Source organism: Marmota marmota, unplaced genomic scaffold (assembly GCF_001458135.2).
Source record: "Marmota marmota marmota unplaced genomic scaffold, marMar, whole genome shotgun sequence".
Taxonomy (NCBI): Eukaryota; Metazoa; Chordata; class Mammalia; order Rodentia; family Sciuridae; genus Marmota; species Marmota marmota.
The window spans coordinates 3,252,336-3,277,964 of record NW_026000057.1 but is presented as its reverse complement, the minus strand read 5'-3'; the positions used below and the strand labels follow the sequence as shown (position 1 = coordinate 3,277,964).

At 36.6% G+C, this 25,629-nt stretch overlaps 1 protein-coding gene across 2 annotated transcripts in view; it reads right to left on the bottom strand.

The window, feature by feature from the left end:
• Positions 1-2,944: 2,944 nt before the first annotated feature.
• LOC107141239 (hedgehog interacting protein) overlaps positions 2,945-25,629 on the bottom strand; it is a 101,295-nt gene continuing 78,610 nt past the window's right edge. For both annotated transcript variants that reach the window (XM_015484442.2, XM_048813465.1), the window contains 2 exons: positions 17,346-17,494; positions 2,945-9,880 (listed from right to left, as the gene is read on the bottom strand). In XM_015484442.2, the coding sequence (XP_015339928.1) occupies positions 9,687-9,880; positions 17,346-17,494 (343 nt within the window). In that variant the 3' untranslated portion in view covers positions 2,945-9,686. The remainder of the gene's footprint in view (positions 9,881-17,345; positions 17,495-25,629) is intronic.

Sequence of the window (25,629 nt, the reverse complement as noted above, 5' to 3'; positions counted from 1 at the left end):
TGGTCCTTAATCCAGTATGACTTGTATCCTTAGCAAAGGACGAAAATTAACTTAAAAAAACAAACAAACAAAACAAAAGAACAGAAAGAAAAGGTGATACAAAGAGGAAACAGGGAAAAGATGACCTGGGATGGATCTTCCCTTACTTCCCTCAGAAGGAACCAATCCTGTTGAAACCTCCATGTTGGACATTTAGCTTCTAGAACAGTGAGACTGTAAATTTCTGTTGGTTAAGCCACCCAGTGAGAGGTACTTTGTCAGGGCAGCATGAGTGGAATGGTCTTCATAGTTACTCTTCTGTATCTTGAACACCTTTTAGGTGACATCAACCAGGCATTTATGCCCTTGTATGTGCCCAGAATATGCTATTAGCTGTTGGGTGGGTGCCTACAGCAGTCTTCTGGGAATAGCTTATGAAAGAAACAGTGATATTTCCAACAGTTGCAAAACCAGTCATGAAGGTCTCTGGAGAGAGTGGCAGCTTCCCGTAACTGTGCACTTCTCAGCATGAAGGAAATAATGGGTACAGATGGGACAGTGTTTAGAGTGAATACAGAGTGAGAGGTTTAGATGACATGAACGGACTTAAGAATGAGCCAGGCCAGGATGGAAGGAACAGAAGATGAACATTCAAGAATACATCAGAGGAACGCAGACCAGAGGAAAATTAGTAAGTGTCCTTCTCCCTCCCACACTTAGAGATGTAGTTCTGCCTCTGAGCTACATCCCCAGTCCTTTATTTCATTTTGAGACAGGATTTTGCTAAATTGCTGAAGCTGACCTCGAATTTTCGATCCTCCTGCCTCAACCTCCTGAATGTCTTTTATAATTATTTAACCACCAAAAAATCAATGAAGTGGCTCATTTATATCTCTAGTAAAATTGGTAATTTCAAATTTGCAATCCACATGGATACTGGAATTAGCAATATTTCATGATACCTGTTAGATCTAAAAGGAATCTCTTATATTTTACATAAGGAAGCTGTCAGTGCAGTGAGAGATATACCCAAGACCAACTGCATAATTAATTGGTGACCCAGCGTCCACATCTTGCAACCTTGGCCCAGGGACCCTGCCAATACACCTGGCATGTGTGGCTTTGGTAGCTGTAGATCATAGGACAGAGTGTCTATGATAAGCTTTACATGAAGCACATGCATTTTGCATCAAGGAGGTTTAATTATAAGGCCATAAATATGTCAAAGGGATCTGACAACATCTTATTAAATTACAAGAGTGAGCTCAAGTAGTTTCTGATGCTGGCATAATCCCAAGTAGAATGAGTTTTATAGTCAGGACCTACCCAGCCTTCTCCCTCTCCCAGCCCCCTCCTTTCTCCTTTTAAATTCTTTTTATTAATCATAGAAAATAGTGCATAGAAATCAAACATAAATCAAATGGTGAAAACTCAGAAGAAACATTTCATGCAAATTGTTTTCCTTCCTTTTATCCTCTCAGTTCTTTGAAGGATGGTAGGATTTAGTCTCCAGAGAGGCCTCTTTGGAATTCCAAAGAGAAGAAACAAAACAAAACAAAATAAAACTATTTTGTTGTTGTTGTTGTTCTGATGAGGTACTACCTGTGGTTGGTATTTTAAATTATATTTCCATTGGAAATAGTACATTGGCCTCAAAGTTTCTTTTAAAAAGCAAGTAAGCGTAAAGGAGCCTGTTCATAAAAATATCTATCCCATTAGCTGTCAGACTCCCGAGGAAACTGGCAGCTGATTGTTGCAACAGTACAAATGTGAGCTACGAAAATTCTCAGTGACAACTATGGAAATAATGACCTTTCCCACTAGTAGCTGCCTTGGAAACCAAGGGATCTGCATCAGGTTTGGAAGTCGGAACCCTCCAGCCTCATTTCACTGCTCACATTGGGGTACTGGGATCACCGCGGCCTTAGTAATGTGCTCTCCTAAAGCAGACTCCATCGAGCCCCTTTTAAATTGATTAATTGACTGATTAATCTATTTACTTGTGATGCTGGGAATGGAACCCAGGGCCTTGCCCATGCTAGGCAAGTGGTCTACCCCTGCGTCACACTCCAGCCCCATCTTGTACCCTTTTAGTTCTTCCACACCGTTTCTCCTCCGTGTCTGCCACTCTTATTAATATATGTATGAATCTGGATGAATCAGGATATAAAAAAGGGATGTGGAAAAACTGCAATGTGTATAACACAGGGAATTTAAAGCAGGGAACTGGTTACACTGATCGATAGCAGAGTTAAGAAGCCAAACATGGGTCAGGGAAGGAACTCAGAGAAATTAGCCACAGCATGAACTCACTTCCATGTCTGGATGGCACCTGCGTATTGCGCAGGAACTGTTCTAGTCTGCCAGGGATTCAAAAAAAGGAACAGACACACACAGGAATCAAAGAGGTGCTCCTGGGCTAAGTTAGGGGGCCAAATTCTTTTTTTTAAATATATATTTTTAGTTGTAAGTGGACACAATACCTTTATTTTATTTCTATGTGGTGCAGAGGTTTGAACCCAGAGCCTCATACATGCTAGGGGAGCGCTCTACCACTGAGCCACAACCCTAGCCCCAGGGGGACAAATTCTAATAGCCAGAAGGGCAGGGTCTGAAGGAGAACTCTGGAGCTTTCTGTGGGAATCAGCAGAAGGATGCCTTCCGTGGTGTCACCTTGCCTAATTTCAAACTTCTAGGGGACACTTTGTAAAAAAAAGCACCTTGTTACACATTTTTAATCTCTCAGGAGTAGTAACCTGTTACAGAGAAACAGCCTTGTCTTTTAATGAATCAATGAGATACATTTATCCAGGAAGACAGGAGGGTTTTGACAAAAGCAGAAAATTTGGAAGTAGGTTGGGCATAAAACACTTTAAAATTTGGTGTTTATAAAAATCAGTCTGAATATGCAGGATTATTTTTTAAATTCTTAAGTAAAAAAGAATTTTAAAATAGCACATATACATTGAGTCATAAGATAAAGTTTAATACATTTGATCACGTTAAGACACAAAACACAGCCAATCTAATCCAATTTCAGGCATGCATTTACATAAATATATTAAATTAAGAAAGGAAATTATACACTTAAACATCCTTTTCACCTAAAAATCATTAAATCCACAGATCAACAATAAAACCAATTCTCTGCATTTACCACTTCAAGATACAATTGATCTATTTTTAAAGATAACACAAATAACACTTGTTAGAATTTATATGCATTATACATATATTATATATTACATAGATAGTGTGTATACATATGTAGTGTTTGTACAGAGATAAATATATATACATGGGTGTGTGCACACATACAGATACACACAGATGTTCTTTAGATCATCTGTACTGTTATGCTGTATTCTAATGTTGAGCTGAATTGAAGCTGGTTGGACGTGAAATTGTCTTTTGCTTCCAACACGTTCATGATACCCATTGGGCTCACAACCCCATCCTTGTAAACGTCCTTGCCTGTTCTATAGCACTTAATCATGCTAGGCACTTCAATAAATATTTTTTTGAGTTAATAAATGTATGAATGGCTGAATAGTAGAAGATTAATCAAGGAGAACTGCATATTATGTAACTTGATTAAATAAATCAGCTCAGTTCAAACTCAGAGGGATTATGGGAACCAATAACTTTGCATGTTACTTTTCTAAAGAACATTTGTAGAAATCCCAACTAGGTCATGTATTAACTCTGCTCCTTTAAACCTGGACCTCATTTTACTAATTGTTCCTACAGTCTTGTGCCAAACATGAATGGGTTCTGGAATCTTCCATGAGTAAGGCTGTGGACAAACTGCCCTAATTTTCAACCGTCTAAAAGAAAATGAACAACTAGGAAAACCAAAATACGTTAGAAGAATGAAACAAATAATCAATCTTTAAAACCAGACAAAACTAATCACAGATTAATTAATTAAGTCAGAGAGGACACAGGGTTTGCCTTTCATATTCTTTCAGGCTTTTAAATTATAATTATTCAATTTAAAAAATTCTAACTAGATAGATGTCTTTGAAATAAATAGTCTACTGTGGCATGCATAGGGAATCAAGTTCCATAAATTCCTTGGACATCAGCATCATTTATCTTATTACTTTCTGATTCCTGGTGAAACTCATGTCCAAACACAACTCATAACTTTAATGAGATGTGGGAAATATCTGGTATCTTATAAGTTTGTCAGTTTGTCTTCTTGGTAATGGTATTATGAAAAGAACCCTATTGCACATGAAATCTTAACTTATTCCAGGAAGGTCTTGTCTCAGATTTAGAGTATTAAGTGAAGAAGCATGTAACATACATTTTGGCATAGACCATTCCAAACCTGATCATACCTCCTTCATTTGAATGGAAGCTACTAACTAGTTTTTTGGGTTTGGTTTTGCAGTGTTGGGGATTGAACCCAGAGTTTTGCACATGCTAGGCAAGTGCTCTACTACTGAGCTACATCCCCAGTCCAGCCTGATTTGTTCTTTTTTAGTGCAAGAATTAGTTTCTAACTGTGAAAAAAAGCTTGCTATATTTAGCCAGTATGAATAGTCTTTCCTATTCTGTATGTACTATGTGCTAAAATATGTGTGTGTGCTTACTTAAAAGGTTCTAGTCAATTGAGATAACTCACCATACATGTATGTTAACTTGCCTGTACACATACACATATATTTTTGGATTAAGTATAAATAATCTACATAGTCCAAAATAAAAAAGAAAACCCCACATGAGAAATAATGTTTGACTTTATGATGTACATGGGAGGTAATCTTTGAGTTAATGTTGAATTGGTAGCATTTTATTTTTAATGCACTGTTGTCTGGCTAAATAAAAGAACAACAGATTTTAGGTGTAAGGTTTTATGTTTATGCAAGAGATTCATTATTTTTTCATTTTGTTTTTTCAGCTGACTGGTATCTGACCTCTACAAATGGTATGGGAAAGCAAGGTAAATGATGGGCGTGTCTTGAGCTCATATTTAATAAAGAATTTAAGAAAATTGTAAGTGAGCAAATCTCTCCATTGCAGCTAGGGACACTGCTGTTCTAAGAAGGGCATGAGTGTACACAATCCCTCACACTCCCACAAACGCCTCTCACTTTCCTAAAAAGTTCCTTGAAGGCAATTTACAAAAATTATTCAAAGGCAATAGTCAAGAGGAAGAAGGTCTGAAGTTGGCTGGCATTTGCATTTGTCAAATCTCACGGCCATGTTTTTTATATCTAAATGTTTCTTTTTCTAGGTTTCCCACCTTCTTGATATCATATTAATTACTGGAGGTGCGATAAAGAGAAAGAGGGTAAGACAGCAAACATTTATTTCTGATAGTCTCAGAGGAACTTTCTACAGAAGGTATTCTAGCTGCGTTCCTAGGAACAGGCCTGTCAATTTTCTGGACGTGGTACTTTGATCTGAGTTCTCTACAAAGTTCAAATTTAACTCCAGGGGTGGAGAAAGAAGATTCTGAAGCCTGCATAGAGGAACTATTTCTTCTTATTATTTTTTTCCCCATAGATTTGGAATAATCTTCTTTAAAGTAGACTCCTGAGAGATGGCTATTGCTGGATAGGAAACAGCTACTCCTATTCCTGACTGTTAGCTTCAGCTATTGACTGGGGCTGTTTCAGTGTCTTTCCTGTGGCTACGACAGACTAGCTGCATGGGAGCTCCTGGACCAGCAGCCACGTGGCTCATCATGATTTCTCTAAGTGACTGTAATGGATCCATCTAGTATGTTATTTGTCTACTCTTCCTCATGGTACAGAATTTGAACAAATGTGATACCAGAAGAGGGTATTTTTCAGGAAAATAAAGAAAAGATCATAATGAGCCAAATCCACAGCTACTGGCCCAGGATATGTAATTAATGGATATAGTAAGGACAGGTTTATTTAGCCCAAACTGAAAGAAAATAGAGGAGAGGGAAGAGGGAAGAGATTGAGAGAGAGAGAGAGAGAGAGAGAGAGAGAGAGAGAGAGAAGGAAAGGTGGAGGCAGAGGGAGGGGAGAGGGCAGGAGAAGACCGATATCTTCAGTAACGTTCTAGACAGATGCTCAGAAACTCATTTGTTAATCTCTCCACTGCAACTTCCCATGGCATGCTTTATTTTTCCTCTTAAAAATTTAGACATGGCTCCTCTTTTATGTGTTAAGGCTAAGAGACTTAACAGGAAGTTAAGTCAAATAAAGGTTTAAATTAATGTGTTCTTTGAAAGACTCTAAATGTAGCATCTGACCAATAATCTTACACCTAGTCTACTTTTTGTAGGGTTATAATTCAGAGATCAAAACAATATAGAAAACAAATGGATTTAAAAATTTTAGTAAATTATTCTGTAATTATTTTCACATAAGTGCAGAAGTGATTATTCTGTATAAATGACTATTCTGTATATTCTGTATAGTATAAATGATATGCAGAGAATAGTTTTTAGCCAGGCTGTGTGTGTATATGTCTGGGTTTCTTTGCTCTCTTTATGAGACAGATCCACTAATCTGAGAAAACTTCTGAATATTCTTTGTAATAATATAAGATACTTTAGAATAGCTCTACTGCAATAAAATTCTAAGAAGAAAAGGTATCAATGGAAGGACTTCTGCCATCACCTAAGTTTCTTAAGTTTTTCCTCCTTTTCACTTTGGTGATCTGCCAATTCTGTTTTCGTCTCATTATCTTAAGTAAGTGTCAAGAAAAGAAGGTTCTATGAATCAGGACAAGAGTTTGGCAGAGACAGTGGTAGAAAGGTTATTTCAAAATATTTGGAACTACCATAAGCATCATTCCACATTCAACTGACACCCGACGCTTAAGCTCTGAAATGGACAGGGCGTCCTAATACACATTCGTCCCCTTCATTGTTTCACATTTACCTTACACATTAGGATTCATATCAAGGAGCTTTTTCTTCTATTTTAGACTGTATACTTTATGAACTGAGCAGATTTTGCCTTTTGTGTGATGAAACAATTACTTTTCCCTAACTCATCCTTTTTAACCAATTCCTACCTGCCTCTCATCATAAATCACTGAGGTCATGCATTTAAAAAAATCTACTTCAAAAAGAGGGTCAAAGAAGTTTCTCGAATTGGCCACTTAATTTAAAATGTGTAGCCATCAATTACCTTTGGTTGCTACTTTTCTCCTAAGAGCAGAAAGAAATGACTCCAAAGGCTTGACTTTCTTTGCTTGGGTTTAATACCCATGGATCTTGCTATCTCCTTTTTAGAGGAATTTGGTCTTTTATTCTCTCACAATAGAAAAGGCAGTGACACCTGGGGTACATATGTTTTTCCAAGTCACTTGAAACTCTTTCACTTGGGAAACAGACCTATAAAAAACTCTGGGTCTGGTTAATTTAATATAGATTATTTTAAATAGGAGAAGTAATGGCAATAGAACACCTTTTCTTTTGGGGAAGAGATGGAGAGATTAATGATGTAAGAAGATACGTTTGATTTTTAAGATTTCACTGAGTATATAGCAGTATCCTTATTGTTTTCACTCAAACTATGAATGGGAGAATGTGTAATAAAACTGCACGATTTGACAGATTTAGACAGCTGGCTCCCTCACAAGAAGTTCACATTTTGTTAATGTCACCCACGTTGAATAAGGGATGATTAGATGGTAAGGTCCATTTACAAAAATGGTTGTCAGGACATTTTTTTTTAATTGTAAAACTTTCTGTGATGGAATTCAGTAAAAGGGCTATGAAGAGAAAGCAATGGAGACAAAAGATTGCTATTAACCTACAGATGCAGGCTACTGCATGGTTCATTGCAAGATTTGTCACACTGTTGGGCCAATGAAGTGTTAGTGAGACTAGAAGGGACCACCCCTTTTCTGGGGTAAGAGGGCAATTTGGTCTCCATGCTCATTTAATCCTGAGACTTCTTTGAATAGACTGCCAATTGAATCTAAATTGTGCAAAATTATGCATGCACTTTTTAATGCAGGCTATTGTTCCCGAAGCACTGAACCAAGATTTCTCAACCCATTTCCATTTGGCATGAGGTCACTTGAAACTTAAGTAATCATATATGGAAGACAAGAGCAGTGTACTTAACCAATCTTTCTACATTGTGGTTTCTATATAAATGTTCACTGTGCTTTAATTGTAAGCATCTCACTTAGAAACAACAGAGAAGTCCTAGCTATGAAATGTTTTTAAAAAATTTAATTGAGGCTCATATTCCTAAAGGTAAGAAGCAGGTTTGGAAAGTCAGCCAAAGCTGCATAATCTATACTTCCACAATTTAGATTCCAGAGGAGTGAATGTTTATAGTAGGACAGCTACAGTGGGGTATGTGCTTATCACGGGTGGACGTGTTTTTTCAGTAGTGCATAGAGGCCTTATAATTTTTTTAGAATCCAAATGGGAAGAGGTGGCCTGGAAGGCCATTAAGAAAACGGTGTACCAGGCTTTCTGCAGTCTTGTTGGAACAGGTCATTTCTTTTAAAAACCTGAACAGAACATTTACAGAAAATTTATTGATATATTAGCCAGAGAGTACTTTCATTGAGTTCTAAAGGAGCATATACATGAAAATTCATATTTGGCAAGAATTATTATATGAAAAATTTGTACAAGTGACAGCTTACACAGCCCAGATTTGATATAAACGAGTGAGCTCTCTTCCAGTGAGGTTCGATTCAGTGTGGAATCTGTAACATTCCAATCACATATACTCTGACAGTCCTGCTATGGTGAGAGGCACTTTACAAATGTTTAATGCTGCAATTTTATAAGGATTGGCTGTTTTCTTGCTTTTTCATCCGTCGTTAATGATTACATGTTGGCAAAGGATACATTGTTAGATTAGATCCACAGCACATTAAAGACTGCTTTCTCATTCCCTTTCTCTCCAATTAAGTTGGTGAAAAATGTAACTTTAGTATTTTACAGGACAGGGTAAAGGTGTTTCATCTAGGTGATGTCTATATTATAAAAATAAAATAAAAAATATAAATATGTAACACAAACCCAGTGCCTATTGTTAAATAAAATATACAATAAGAGCAGACCTTTTAGGAAGTTTTGATTTAAAAATAGGCTGTTATGATTTCATTATAAAACATTTGAAAACAATCTTGAGATTAAGCCAAAGTAACCAGATTGCTTTGCCAAATAAAAAGGTAAGTGGGTAGGTATCATTCTGCAAGGGGATACATTGATAAAAACGAAGATTACAATTTTTTATCAAGTTGTTCATTTAGAAATTCATCAGGGAGTTTTGAAACATTCTCTCATATTATAGTCTTTTAATATAAAAATATTGCCATTTTTTATTAGATCCATCAGATTGCACAGTGATGTTTCAAAACCTCATTAAAGTTGACTTCAGTAATTACAGACAGAAAATTCCTGGGAAGTCAAATACTCTCTTATGGTGACATAAAAATTCCATTATCAATTTACAATGGAATTTCTGTGTCAATTACTCCACACAAGGAAGTATATATTTTAAAAACCCATCTGTTATGCAACCACGTGGACAGGGGTTGTGAGTGTGGGTGTGTGCGTGCATGTGTGAACAAATGTGCAACATACACACAGAGGATCTGCACATTTCTGCAAATTATTTTTAAATTAATAAAAGAAAATGAAATCACAGGAGTGTGTAGCAGGATAGCAGTCTTTCTTTTTAATGACAGGATAAAAAATAAATGCCCACTGGAAAAGAATATTCAAACAGTCCCAGAAACTATACAATGTAACTTGTTAGATCCAGTAAGTAAGATGTCATGTCAATGATCTGATCAAGAATACCTGCCCTGGCCACTCTGCGGATGTTTCTGTCCACTTGTTCACACTGAGGACCAAGATATCCTTTCTTACAGAGGCACTTGTTGGGTCTAACACAGACACCTCCATGACGACACGCTGGCTCACATTTTGCTGGAAAGGGGAAAAAATAAAGAGTAATAACATGGCTCTTATCCTGTAAGTTAGAAACAGTGCTGAGCGGGAGGCCAATAAATATCTGATGAATAAGGGAAGGCGAGGAAAGAAGAAGGAATGATTTGAAAGACAGACGTGTAAGTAAGAAGGAAGGTTTCTCAGATCCATGGTAATTTGGAGACTAGAACTCAAGACAATGGGAGACATTTCTAGAGAAGCAGAGATCCTGAGAAACAATTTCAGTCCTCCACAGAACTGACTTCATTTAACACAAAGATTTCATCTTTTTCAGATCTCTGCTCCCCAGAGGCCTGCTGGGAGGCCACTGGCTGGAGCATCTCCAAAGCAACACAAAGGTGAGGTCAGTTTTGGATTTTGGCTCCCTCAAACTCCTTCCCTCTGCTTGCAGAGGACTTAGGGCACGTGCTTTGCTCCCTGATCACACCTTAAAGCCCACTTCTGGAGTAAGAGCAGTTGGCCAAGGAAGGACGTGCTAAGCAATCTTTTTAGGGTTACTATACAGCACAACATTTCCTCATTAAAGAATGGTCACTCCTGCAATATAGGTGACTTACTCCTAAAATAAGATGCAGACATACATTTGGCATATAAATATTGTCATTTACTGATAAGATAAATCTGGGGCGTGCAGCTATTATAGACAGATTCAAATTCCTTGAATACATTTCTCTATACTTTGGCCAGGTCATTTTCACCTTTCTGAACACATTATTCAAAATCCAGAGGTCTGCAGTTGACACATGGAAAAGAAAAAAAGAAAATAAAGACAATTTCTCTTTAAATGTTTGAGAGATGAGTAAACCATGTGCATATACAAATCAAATTCCTGCTTGGGACAAAAATATCCTGAATAGATAACTTTAAAAAAGTTTTTTGTTTTTCTTTTTTTAAAAAAATATGTTCTTTTTAGATCTTAATTTGTGTGTGTGTGTGTGTGTGTGTGTGTGTTTGTGTGTGTAGATGTACCAGGGATTGAACTGAGGGGAACTCAACCACTCAGCCACTTCCCCAACCCTATTTTTTTGTATTTTTTATTTAGAGACAGAGTCTCACTGAGTTGCTTAGTGCCTCAATTTTGCTGAGGTTGGCTTTGAACTCATAATCCTCCTACCTCAGCTTCCCAAGCCACTGGGATTATAGGTGTGTGCCACTGTGCCCAGCCTAATCTTAAATTTTTTTATTAGTGCATTTGATCATACAAAATAATGGGTTTCATTGTAGTATATATATACTACAATGAAATATATATATGTGTATATATATAAATACACACACACACACACACACACACATATATATATATATCATACTTTGATCATATTCGTCATCCCCCCCCCCAGCTTTTCTCTAATAGTCTCCCTGTGACAACTTTCATGTCAGATTCTATATCCGAGGGAAAATATCTAAAATTTGTCTTTCAGAGTCTGTCTGATTTCACTTAACCATATGATTTCCATTTTCATCCATTTTCCTACAAGTGATATGATTTCATCCTTCCTTACAGCTGAATAATGGGGAAAAACATGAAATCATTTCCTCTAAAACCTGTTTTCTTTATCAGCCTTCCGAGTTGCTGGGATTACAGGGGTGAACCATCCTGCCCGCATGTCATTGGTATTGTGATGGAGATTGCATTGAATGTGTACATGGCTTTCAGCAATGTTGCCATTTTAACAATATTAATTCTGCTGATCCATGGAAATGGGAGGTGTTTCCATTTTCTAGTGTCTTCTTTAATTTATTTCTTCAGTGTTCCATAATTTTCATTGAATAGGTCTTTTACCCCTTGGTTAGATTTATTCATAGGCATCTTACTATTTTTAAAGCTATGGTGAATGGAATGATTTCTTTTTCAGCAGGTTTGTTATGAATTAGTGTATAGGAAAGTTGTTAATCCTTATATTGATTTTGTATCCTGCTAATTTGCTAATTTTATGGGCTCTAGGAGTCTTCTGGTGGAAACTTAGGGTCCTCTAAGCCTAGGATCATCTCTTCTGTAATAGGAATAATCTGATGACTCCTTTTCCTATTTCTATACCTTTTTACTGCTTTCTCTTGCCTAATTGCTCCAGCTAAACTTTCAAGGACTATACTGAATAGGGGTGTTGAGTGAGTTAACTTCTTTGTCTCAGTCATGACTTTAGAGGAAATGATTTCATGTTTTTCCCCATTAAATATAATGTTGGCTTTAAGTTTGCCATATATAGCCTTTATTGTGTTGAGGTAAGATCCTTCTATATCTTTTTTCTTCAGGGATTTTATCATGAAACCATGTTGAATTTTGTAAAAGGCTTTTTCTGCATCTATTGGCATGATCATGTGATTCTTACCTGTGATTCTGTTTATGTGGTATTATTACGTTTATTGATTTGTTTATATTGAACTATCCTTCCATCTCTGGGATGAAACCATGGTGTATGATCTTTTCGATGTGCTGCTGAATTCAGTTTGAAAGTATTTTATTCAGGATTTTTGCATCTATGCTTATCAGGGATATTAGTTGCTAATTTTCTTCCCTCCCTCCCTCACTCCCTTCCCTCCTTCCTTCCTTCCTGCCTTCCTTTTATTTCTGTTGTTTCCTTATCTTGTTTTGGTATTAGAAGGCTACTGCCTTGGGAGTAGGAGTTTGGAAACATTCTTTTCCTTTCTATTTCATGGAATAGTTTGAAGAGCATTGGGGTTAGTTCTTCTTTAAAGGCCTTGTAAAATTAAGCAGTGAATTCATACAGTTCTAGCTTCTCTTTGTTGGGAGACTTTTTTTACTGCTTCAGTCTCATTGCTTGTTATTGATCTATTTAGGTTTTTCATAACCTCTTGGTATCAATTTTGGTAGATAATAGCCATCTAGAAATTTATCCATTTCTTCTAGATTTTATAATTTATTGGAATATAAGTCTTCAAAAGAGTCCTCAAGGATCCTCTGGATTTCAGTGATATCTGTTGTAAACATCCCCATTTTCATCTTTAATTTTGTTAATTAGGATCTTCTCTTTCTTTTTGGTTGGTTTGGCTAAGGATTTACTGATCTTATTTATCTTTTCAAAGAACCAATTCTTTGTTTCATTTATCCTTTGTATAGTTCTTTTGGTCTAATTTCACTTAGTTCAGCTCTGATTTTTTTTTTAATTTTGTTTGTTCTTTTTAGTTAAATGACAGTAGAATGCATTTTGATGTAATATACATATGTGGAGTATAACTTCTGATTTTTATTATTACTTTCCTTCTATTGATTTTGGATTTGGTTTGTTCTTGATCTTCTAAAACCTTGAGATACATATTTAGGTTATTTGAGATCTTGTTTTGATTTTTTAATGTAGGCAGTCATAGTTATAAGCTTCTCTCATAGAACTGCCTTTTAAATATTCCACAGATTCAGGGTATATTGTGTTTCCATCTCCATTTGAGTCTAGGAATTTTTACATTTCCTCCCTGATATCTTCAATAACCCACTGGTCATAAAAAAAGTGTATTGTTCAATCTCCATATGTTTGTATAGTTTCTGTTGCTGTTGATTTCTAGTTTTATTACATTATGACTAAATAAAGTTCCATAAGCTGCTAAAAGAATGTAAGAATGTGTCTTCTTCTGTTGATTGATGTTTTTTTTTTTTGTCTAAATGACCTATTTGTGAAAATGGGATATTGCAGTCATCTACTATTATTGTATTGGGTCCTCTCTGTCCTTTTATGCTGGGTAGTGTTCATTTTATAAAATAGGGTTTACTGATGTTTGCTGCATCTATATTTACAGTAATTACATATTCTTGGTGGATTGCTCCCTTCAGCACAATGTACTGGTCTTCTTTGTCTCTTCTGGTTTGAAGTCTGCTTTGCTGGGTATGAGCATAGCTACTCCTGCTTGCTTTCAGACTCCATTTGCATGGAATATTTTTATCCCATTCTTTCATTTTCCATCTGTGTATGTCGTTAATGGTAAGGTATGTTTTGGGCATGTAGAACAAAACAAAACAGTTGTCTTGTATTCACCATTCTTTGTCTTTTAATAGAAGAATTGAGGCCATTTACATTCAGAGTTATTATTAAAACTTGTATTAATTCTTGTCATTTTATTATTTTTCTAATGTTTGAGTCTTTCCTGTATCTCATATGCTTATCTACTCTTCTAGTGAGATTTATTCTTTCCTGTGCTCTTGTGGTTGTACTTATCTTCCTCTTCTGTTTGTGAGATTCCTTTAAATATCCTCTGCAATTCTGGGTTAGTGATCATAAATGCCTTTAGTTTATTCTTATCTTGGAAGTTTTTTATTTCTTCCTCCATTCTGAAGGGTAGGTTTGCTGGATATAGTAACCTGGACTGGCAATAATTTTCTTTCACTTAAAAAAACAAAATTCCATGTCCTCCTGGCCTTTAGAGTTTCTGTTGAGAAACCTGCTGTTATTCTGGTGGGTTTGGTTTTAAAAGTGACTTGTTGCTTCTCTCCTACAATTTCATTTTAATATTCTCTCTTTGTTCTGAATTTTTGGCATTTTCACTGCAATATGTTATGGAGAGGTTCTTTTTTGATCATATCTATTTAGAGTTCTAAGTACTGCCAATATTCAAGTATCCATCTAAATACTCAAGTATCCATCTCATCCTCAGAATTTGGGAAATTTTCTGCTATTATTTCATGGAATAGGTTTTCTATGCCATTAGCTGGTATCTGGTATCTCTATTCTTTTCTGAAGACCTGAGAGTCTTAAGTGAGTTGTCCCAGAGATCTGCATTTTTTGTTTATAGTTACTTATTTTTTTTCTTTACAACTGTCTGAATCTTCCAATTCATTCGCCTTTTCTTCAAGCCTTGAAATTCTGTCTTCTGCTTGCTCTAGTGTATTGGTTGGGCTTTCCACTGATTTTTTTTAATTTGGCTTATTAAGATTTCATTTCTAAGATTTATGTTTAGTTCTTTTCAAAATTTCTATCTCTTCATTGAATTTTTCAACTGTATCTTATAGTGTCTGCATTAACTCAACCAATTATTTTCTGTGTTATTTTGGAATTTATTGATCTTGTTTTAAACCATTCTTTCTATTATTTATCTAGCATTTCATCCTCTTCAATATCTTTGGAGTCAGTTGGTACTGAGTTATGAACTTTAGGAGGTGTCATGTTGCCATGTTCTTTCATATTTCTTGTATTTCTATGTTAAGATTTGTTTATCTGTTGGGTTGGATTTCTCTTCCACTTTTATGTGAAGTCTTTTTAGGTCACAGTCTTCTCTCTCTTTTTTTTTTAATATTTTTTTAGTTGACTTAGTTGAACACAATACCTTTATTTTAATGTGGTGCTAAGGATTGAACTCAGGGCCTTGCACATGGTAGGTAAGCGCTCTACTGCTGAACCACAACCCCAGCCCCCATAGTCTTCTCTTGATGATGGGTCTTGGTATAATGGATTGTTGTGAAGTGTTGGATATATTTCTATATGGGTTTCATAGTACAGTTTCTTTGATAATACTTTGGTGGTAACTAGTCCACTTTGACGCGATATGTACTGTGTGTAAGCCTGAGGATCCTTCTTTCTCTGTAAGTCTCACAAGAATGGGATCTTTTTGTAGATCAAGCAATTGTGTTGTAGACAGTGGAGGTTATGTTGACACCCTCTGTGATTGCTCCTCTGATCTTTTCAACACTGTTTATCCAAAAAGGACATGGGGCAATCTATGCTGAAGCCCCTCAAAGGTGTGGTATCCACAGCCTTTGAGTTATTTCTCTCTGCTATTGCTTAGGGGTAAATGTCCAGAAATGGGTCTTCAGGGCCACTTGGTACCTACTTGGGGCCAGAGATACCTACTTGGGGCCAGAGGTTGACTGGGGATTTTTATCTTCCTTCTTTTTTTTTCTTTTCTTTCTTTCTTTTCTTTTCTTCTTCTTTTTTTTTTGTTGTTGCTGGGGATTGAACCGAGGGCCTTGTGCATGCAAGACAAGCACACTACCAACTTAGCTATATCCCAAGTCCTTTGTCTCCTTTCTGTATGATTACTTTTATAAAATAATTTTGACCTGTCTTACACTTTAAATAGTGGCAAGATTAAAATTCTTCACTGAAATAAAACTTCATATTGACTTAAAGAATTCTTATATTCATTTATATCACATATTATTTCAAAATAATTTGTTCACCCTTAGTTAAAACATGTTACTAGAAGGTACTCAATAAATGTCTATTAACTGAATACTTGAGGTGACATAAGAAATTAGACAAAATGTAAAGTAAAAATTATAACACAATGAATTCTATGTAAAAGAAATGGAGTTAGTACTGTCAGTACTGTCAATCAAAGGAAGCTGAAGGATGATAGATTATCAGATATATGAATATTATTATACTTGGACACTGATTCTACAAAAAGGGAGACAGAGTGGGTCAATAAAATGAAAGCACTCTTCTTAGATAATAGAATTATGCAATTTCTATTGAGTTTTAATTAGGAGAGTTCTTTCCTAGGTATGCAATCATAGTACTAATCAATCACATAATATTATTTATGTTGCAAATTACTTTGGCAATTTAAGCTTAAAATTTATATTGTATGTGTAGCTTTAAATATTGGCTATTTTTGTTAGACAATATATTAAATAGACAAGTTATGGTTATACTTTTGAAACAAATGCATCTTTAGAAAGCACAATAAAGAGCACATATGTATAAGAATACTATTAAATATTATTTTGGGGCTTTGCTTCTCATCAGCAAGACGTACTTTTATAGCAGAGGTCAAAATCTTTTCTAAGTAATATGTATATGCTGGTTGTCGAATATACATTTTTAACATCTATATCTTAAACTCTACATTTTTTAATTTATCCAATTTTCCTACTTCACGCCAAGTAGAACTTAAACTTTGCACAAAATTGAGGAAATCTTACGTTAAAGGATAGAATAACCCTGAATAAATCTCCCTTGCTTTTTCTGAGCAGCTGCACACCTAGTCAATGGTTCCCAAGGGAGTGGCAAACAGAATTAAAAATCTCATAATATGCCCCCAGATAATTGCGTTTTCCCTTTTTATTTAGAAACACTCACTGAAAAACCCTGTTTCGAGTGTGGTGTGGCAAGAAAGTGAGCAGTAAAGCCAGGGAGGGCATTTATGGGGTGTCTGGAAAATGCTAGCACATGGGTAGGGCTCGCGTGGAGCTCAGGACCCAGGGCTGAGCACCAGTAGAGATGACCTGGTTGGGCTGTTTTCATTTTTTTACTTTTTGAAGGGACTCCAGTCATTTAAAGTTTTCTCATGTTTGCAATGAGCTTACCCACGTGAATAGTTTACATTACGGAAATGGAAAAGATTTCATGTATAAGTTCAGAAGCCAGTAGACATTCACAGTATTGTATTCTGAACCCTAGATGGTTCTAGAAGGAATAGCTAATGCTGAGTTCTTGAGAACCTAAGAATAATCCCATTCCCCAGTCTTTCTTATGACAACAAAAATACTAACCGATTCTGCAAAAGTCCCCCTCCCAGCCTGGACTGCAGCAGCAGGTCCCTGTGGGGGTGCAGTAGCCGTTGCGACAAAGCCGGGAGCACTCTGAGTTCAGGGTCTGCGCAGGTTGTATGGAGGCTCTGCATTCCGCGGGCATTACAGGTCTGTACAAAAGATAAGAGTTGACATTGTATTTTGGTTGAAAATCAGTATTGGAGTGAAATCTAATGGTTTTGTAGTTTAGTCTACATAGCACGTAAGACCTTTCTTTTTTAAGTGACTCAGTCAACCTGCAACTTTGGAAGAATGGAAAAAATACATACCAGTAAGGAAACAAAATAATCAGTCCCGAACCCAAGTGAACATATTGAACATTCTAGAAACTTTATCACAATCAATTCATTGATGAAAATGTAAATTTAATTATAACGGCATTTTATATTTGGTAGCTAGAATTTCTAGTGATTGCAATTTGAAAAATAAAATGTATTTATATTTTTAAACTTTTCCACCCAGATCTAAAAAAGTTTAAGGATAGTACCTGAGATATTATATTTAGGGAGAGTACAGTTTCTCTTGCTTTGGTCTGCTCAGCAATATTACAGGGCTGTAGGCATTCATCAAAATGAACACTTGCAGCCTAAATAGTTTAGGAATCTATATTTGGTTTCACTTTACATTTCTTCTGAGATTATTTTTTTTGAAAGGTTGCCATAATATTTATGTATGTGTGTATTTGTATTGTTGGGTCAAAGTTCAAACTCTGCAACGCAAAAGGCCTGCATATAAAATGGAGATTTTTTTTATGTACATATGCACTGAAATCAAATTATTTTATTTTAATATGTGTGAAATAATTAGATTTTATCCTGTTATGGAGAAAATGGAAACATCTTATTTGCCATGTAAAAAGTCATGGTTTTTGTTTTCATTGTTCTACAACTAACTGCCATTATTTATAGAGGAAACCAAGAGCTTCCAAAAGATTTTCATGGTTCCCCTGTTTTTGTAACGTTCTTACTCAGTCTGAGTCAGGCTGGCCTCTGGGTCACAACTGCTCATTACCTAACCTTGGGGGAAAACGTGGCACTTTCAATGGTACTGAGGGCCCGAGTGTGGTCTGCAGGCTCTTTCAGTTCAGGCTGTAAAGGAATGTCATCATCATCAAGTCACTGCATTAGGGTGGCCAAAGCAGGTCCTTTAAAAGACTTATTTTCTTTTAGTGGTGCTAAGGATCAACCCAAGGCCTCCTGCATAGTAGGCAAGTGTTTTGCCACTGAGCAATACCCCCAATCCAGCTGGGGTCCTTAAGAACCAAACAAAGAAGGTGATCATTATAGATCAGATCACCACAAGAGGTAAATTACACAGCTTCTTGAGATAAGCAAATAATTAAGCCCTGGAGAGTGTTTTCTTGAAACTGGTTACCTTGTTATGTCCCTATAGCAATGGAAACAGTGATAATAATTTGGGATGTGACCTCAGGCTTTTTCTACAATGACTCAAAACCATATATATTAAAAACCAAAATACAAAACATGTAGAGCAACGTCTCTAGTTCCTCTTCCCATTAAAGTTCTACTCTGTTGAAGTCCTGGGTTTGCAACCAACATAGCAATTCTGAAAACTCTCATGAATCTAGTCGCCTCTTATTTAAATCTGGAAATGGTCAATTCACATGAAAGGACCTTAAGGAGTTCCATAAACAGAACATATTTCCATTCAGAAAGCATTCAATGTTTTCCGTGTTTCCCCAAGGAGTCTTTTTGGAAGAAAGGAGGGACTGGGATAGGGAAGAGAAAATGTTAAACAGTTATACCAAGAAAAGTAAGGACATTATCTTCCCTGCCTTCTGGTTGTTGTTAAGGACCCCATATTGGCTCTATTTCTGTCCCATAAAATTCTTATTTCGCTTGTGAGATGATGTGGCATTTCTGGCCACCCGAAAGGCAATTTTTCAGATCTTTGAATCCCAGGCTAGGATCATTTATGACGTGGCATTTAGTAAATGGGGACTGTTCTAATCTTACCAGTAACCGATTGTATACAACTCTGTGTATCTAATTTCTATTCATTATCACTTGTTCACTTTACTTATGACTCATTTAAGAAAAGATAAGCCGGAAGTAGAGTTACTAACAAAGATATTACAAGTTGTGGGTGACGCAAGATTTTCAGGCACACAGCTTACACACCGTGCACAAGATAGTTTAGACCTGAGGAGATAACTCTGAAGAGAAGACATACTTTAGATAAGGAATGTAGGCAGATTCAGTATAACAGCAGTAACTAGAGGTGAAGTGTCCAGGGGACACTGATTACTGTGCAGAGGGGAGATGAATGAGAACATGATAGGAGAGTTCTTTAGGGGAGAGCAGTTCTTTAGTTCTTTAGGGCAGAGCAGGGGAGGGTAGAGTATATCACCCTTATTGGCCTACTGACCAAACATTCACCTACGTGGAAACTCAGATTATGGAGGGAATTCTGAATTATTTTTTTCTCAAGATTTATTAAATGCCTATCTGCACATACAGCTGTTTCATACTTGGGCTTCTTTATTTCCAGTTGTGTAAGACTGGAGGGCTGTCATGTCTAAACATTTGAATTCCCTCAAGGTGTTTTATTTTTATTTATTTTATTTTTTGCATTACAATTCTTAATATACCCTTACACCTCAATTTATCATATCTCTGATTGTATATAAGGTATGTTGACACTAAATTCACGTCTTCATACATGTATTTTGTATAATGATGAGGGTCTCCCCTTCCACCATCCTTGCTATTCCCCTTCTCCCTCCCTTTCCCTCCCACCCCTCTTCCCTATCTAGAGGTAATCTTCCTCCCTTGCTCTCCCTCCCTACCCCATTTTCAGTCCCCCCCCCTTATATCAGAGAAGACATTCGGCATTTGTTTTTTTTTAGGGGGGGGGATTGGCTAACTTCACTTAGTTTTAATGTAAATACCTGAGAAAGTTATCTTCTTTTTCTTTTATAAAGTTGGTAACTAACATTCCTCATTTAGCATGTTAAATAACTCTTCTCCCTTTTTTTTAAGACTGTTATTATACTGGGGCTCCCTTAGCATGAAATTTACATGACAGATTTCCCATCTCTTAAAGAAGTCTTTGTCTTATAAGGAATGAATTATTCTATCTCCCTTTCCCCTTCTCCCTTGAAGGGAAAGTCTTCTGTGGGAGGAGTTATATACTCCATTGTCTTCAGCTCCTGTGCTCTTCATGGGGATAAGACATCACAGGGCCTGTATCCTCATGGAGACATGGAGGGGAAGATGGATGGGTAGCCGCAGAAGCTTGCTGTAGTGTGATCTTCGTTTTATTAACAGGTGCACACAAAGTCTCATGGGAATACAGATGAGGGTGGAATTGTTTTAGGATAGGGAGGAAAATGCCATCTATCTATAGTTTCAAATTGTAAGTAGTGGAAGATGACACACCACTTTGGTGGTTGTATATAGAGAGATGACACTAGAGTTAGGAAAATACTGTATAGACGGTCAATAAATATTTATTAAATTGAATGTTTATAGTAGTAACTTTCTCAAATAAACTCTGTGAGAATAAATATTTCCTTTCTTCTCCTCATTTCCCCAGGACCAAGAAGAATATGTAGCCCATGGAAAATGCTTCATAAAAATCTATTGAAGGAATGAATAAAATTAATAAGAATATGAAATTTTAAAAGGGTATTTGTTTCTTTTTTATGCTATTAGGTATTAGGAATATATCAACAATTTAGAAGGATATCATTAAAATCTAATTGCTAGACTTTTGTATCATAAACCTAATACTAAAAACATTTGCTGTCTTTCTAGTGCCTAAATTAACTCAATTCTTATAAAATTCTTCTAAGACATAGCTAAATTTTAAACAATGCATTTTTATCCTAGTTATGATCCTAGTTAGTAAACAAAAGGTCAAAAAAATCAGGGTATGCTTGGCCTTAAGAGATAGGATTGTTTTCTAGACGAGAATTAAAGTCAATGCATTTACATTCATTTTTCATATTTGGCAAAGTCTGACAAAGACTGGTGACCCCCACCACTTCTCTCTACACAATGTTTGTTATGGTGACAGTCTCTCTTCCACTAAGAACATGCCCCCTTTACGTAAAATGAGGAGGTAAGAGAATGCAGCAGTTCAGGGGGATTTTGTTCCTAGAATCAGACCATCTTAAATATACATAGATACTACATGTTCAGACCTAATGGGATCGAATAAAAATCTCCAGTATGAATCTGTGACAGATTAACTCATTTTCATACTTATTTTTATTAGATTGGAAAATTGGATGTTTAGTTTATATTTAATAAGAATCATTTAAATAGTTATTCTTTTAAGCAATTACTTTCTAAGCCTTTGGACTCTTAGCTCTCCTGAATAGAATCAGAAATAGGTTTCGAAATAGAAACTTAGCCAAGAGGATGTTTAGGTTTGCAGTAAAGAAAATACTGAGCCCATTTGTTGACAGCTATCCCCACAGCCCTGGAACTTAATTTAAATCAGAAAAACATATTTCCTAATCTCACATGACGAATAATGAAACACTGAGGGCCTGGTGCAGAAAACAGCCCAACATTCCTTAATATATAAAGCATTGTTTTCAGAAATTGAAGACAGTTTTTTAGAAACCTACTTTGGCTGGCTCTGTGCAGTGGTGCAAAGGTTTGGGTACTTTCTTGAAGCAGAGAAGTTGGGATGCTTGAGTAATTTAAAACACACATGGTATGTGATGACTTTTGTGAACAGGAAAGGCCAACGGTGAATGTCCCTGGGTCGTGGGATTATGGGTGGTTTTCATTGAATGACATTTAATCAATGGACAAGTAAATCAAGGGATGCAAAGTCCTTTGTGAATGTGTGTGGAAGAGCTGGGATTCATCCCATCTGAGTAGGCTGGCCCCTCAGAGTGAGCATGCAAAAATCTATTTTGTCTTTCACAAAAAGGAAAAGAGGTTCATTCTGAGATTTTTGTTAGGTGTCCAGATTTTAAATTCATTTTGTTGTAAAACAAGATCTATAGATTATGCATAATATGCTTTCATAAATTCTGATTCGTTGGAGGTTTTAGGAGATGTAATAATTCTACAGCCTCTCTCAGCAATCTCTAGAGGTGGGAGTTGGGGGGAAACTTGATGTAAGAACTGACTTCTTTTTTTTTGGTACTGGGGTACTGCTATATCCCCAGCACCCCCCACCCTTTGAAAAAATTTTGAGGCAGAGTCTCATTAAGCTGCTTAGGGCCTCTGTAAGTTGCTGAGGCTGGCTTTGAACCTGTAGTCCTCCTGCCTCAGCCTCCTGAGTCACTGTGGACAAGCATGCACCACTGCACTCATCTTATTCTTTATCCATAGTCACACTGGGACACATGGAAAAAGTGTTTCCTACACCTGTAACATATTTAAAATGATTTTCCTTCCATGCTTTTTCCCTTTCTCATGAGTTAGGAAAAATCTGTAAGTCTACTAGAGTCCCTGTTCAGCAGCATGAACGTGACCAGGGAGTTTCTTAGAAATGCATGATCTCAGACCCTACTCCAGCACTACTGAGTTCAGTTCAGACCAGACAGAGTTCAAGTCTGTCAGGTGATTCATATGCATGTTCAAGTTTGAGAGGCACTATTCTAAATCAAGATCATTTTCAGCCAGGAGCAACGAATGTGGCTATTAATTAGCATGTTCAGGAGCTTCCAAGAACAGAATGCTCTGAGAACTTATAGTTGGGTGGAGTCTCTCCTCTGGACAGGGAGGCAGTCTTTCTCTGTCCCAGCAGATTCTCTGTGTAATGAATTTCCCCACTGTAAGCAGTTTGGTACACAATGATCATCTGAACAACCCATTATTTTAAAAGCTAAGACTCAGCACTTTTACCTCAAAAAGAATAAAGAAGTGGAAAATGCCTTGTGATGGGACATTTTCCTGTTCCTGTTCCTTGAGGCAGTGCCACAAGCACTGGATGATAACTGCTGGGTCATATTTTAAATGCTCATCTTAGTGGCTTTCTCCAAGGTCAATACACAGAGTGATTCTCTCCCCTCATAACTGTCTTTAGTTTGCTCACTGAAATCTTTTTCCTGGACACATCAACATTTTTCTTTTCTGTGTCAGTTTACTCACGAGGAAGAGAATTCAGGATTTGGATGGATTAACAATATATTTTGTGACTATATTTGGTCATTTGGTCATAGATTTTGAACGGAATTTGACATTCAAATTCATTTGGGGTGTTAGGAATCTCATGCACTTATAAAACAACCTATTATAGGTAGAAGAGGAGAGGAAAGGGAATCTATTTATTATAATCATGTAATTTTGATCCCGCTGGGATGTCATGTGTGGATAGATGGCAATACAATTTTTCTAACAGTATTTTTCTCTTTGAAACATACCAAGAAATCAAATGCCATTTCTTTGACATTATATCATATGTTCGTTGCAGAAATACTGTTCTATATATTTCCAAGTAAGCCTGACATTAGAATAAAGGCAAAGAATACTTAAATTCAAGAATAGCTCTGAATGTACAGTACATATCATATTAAATTTTTTTTTCACTTGTACTATATATTTCTGAAATTCTAAGTTAAGATGGAGAAAGTCAATGTTCTATCTTACTTCTGGATAGGTCTAAAAATTTCTTTGTTTTGAAACATGCTGAAAAAAAAAAGGGGGCTGGGCCTCAGCTTTCTTCAGCTGACCAACTCTATCTTCATTTTGTGGTTTTCTGAGTTTTAGGTCTCTTCCCTCACATGTCAGACTCACTCACTTCATCTGATCACTAAGCCTGTTGTCTGGCTGTAACACCCGGACACCTCGGACTGAGTTGTTGCTAAGTTCAAAGGAGACAGAAGTCCACACAGGTATGGCTGCATAGTGCTAAAAAAATGACCAGAAATTTCACAAATACCTGTTTAATTTTGTTCTATGGTTAAAGATGCAACCATACGAAAAGCAACTGCTGAAACCACTTAGATTTTTTAAATAACTTCCATGTTAATTCTATCTCCATGACAGAGGTCTGGCTTTGCCCTTCCCAAATTTAAAAGATCAGGAAATATATGAGGGATCAAACAGCTTTCACACTGCAACTAGTCACAGACAGTCCTGGAACTCTTTCCTGCCCTAATATGGAAACACTCACCTGGCCTTCTTACTTCAGGAAAAGATAACAAGGAACCCACATTTCAGGCCCTATTAATCTCACTATGCAATCATCATCACCTCAATACGCACATATCTGAAAAGGAATATATCCAACACTAAATTTATTAGCTTAACTCATTGTCTATAGTTCCATGGAAAATAAGGATATGAAATGTTAATAAGATTTCTTAAAGGAAAAACCTGGGAGAAATGATAAACAAAATAATATTATCTACTGCTAGATAAAAAGACAAGGTCTAGTTTATCAACTTTCCTTAGCTATTTGTTACATTATGTTTGCATAATGATATCCTAACTTCAGAGATTGGTCGACTACAATTATTAGTGGTAAATGTAAAATAATAGATGCTTCTACTTTAATTCAAAGCACATGTTCCTGAAAAATCTTTCACATAATAAGGTCTCATAGATTTCTTGTTATATTTCCTGTTCTGGATAGGATTTGTGTCTTCCTAAATTCATGTCAAGGACTTAATTCCCAATGTGGTAGGAGGTGGGCCTTTGGGAGGTAATGAGGTTTAGGTGACTTCCTGAGGTTGGAGTCTCCCAAATGGGATTAGTGTCTCTGTCTAAAAAAGAGAACTTCCCACTCACTCTCCATGGTGTGATTCAGTGAGAAGGCTGCTGCCTACAAGCCAGGACGAGAACCTTCCCAGAAATCTGACCAAGCTGGCACCTGATGAGAAATCAATGTCTGTCATTCAAGCCAGACAGGTATTTAGTTATAGCAGCCTAAGCTGGCTGTAAGACAAGGGTTTGTGGGAAAATCCAGATCTGTGCGATGCTGTAAGTAAAACATTAACAAAAACAAAAGTTACTACCTTGGGAGATAATTTGGGCAACTCAGCAGCTCAGCAGTAGGTGGAGGCTGCCTGGGGAGATTGAAAACAAAGCCCAGCATGGTGGCACAAGCCTGCAGTCTCAGCCACTCAGCAGGCTAAGGCAGGAGGATCACAAATTTGAGGCCAGCCTCAACAACTTGGTAAGATCCTGCCTCAGAATTTAAAAAATTTTATAAAGAGGCTGGGGATATAGCTCAGGAGTAGAGTGCTTACTTAGCATACCTGAGGCCCTGGGTTCGATCCTCAGCACCAAATAAAAATAAATAAATAAAATAA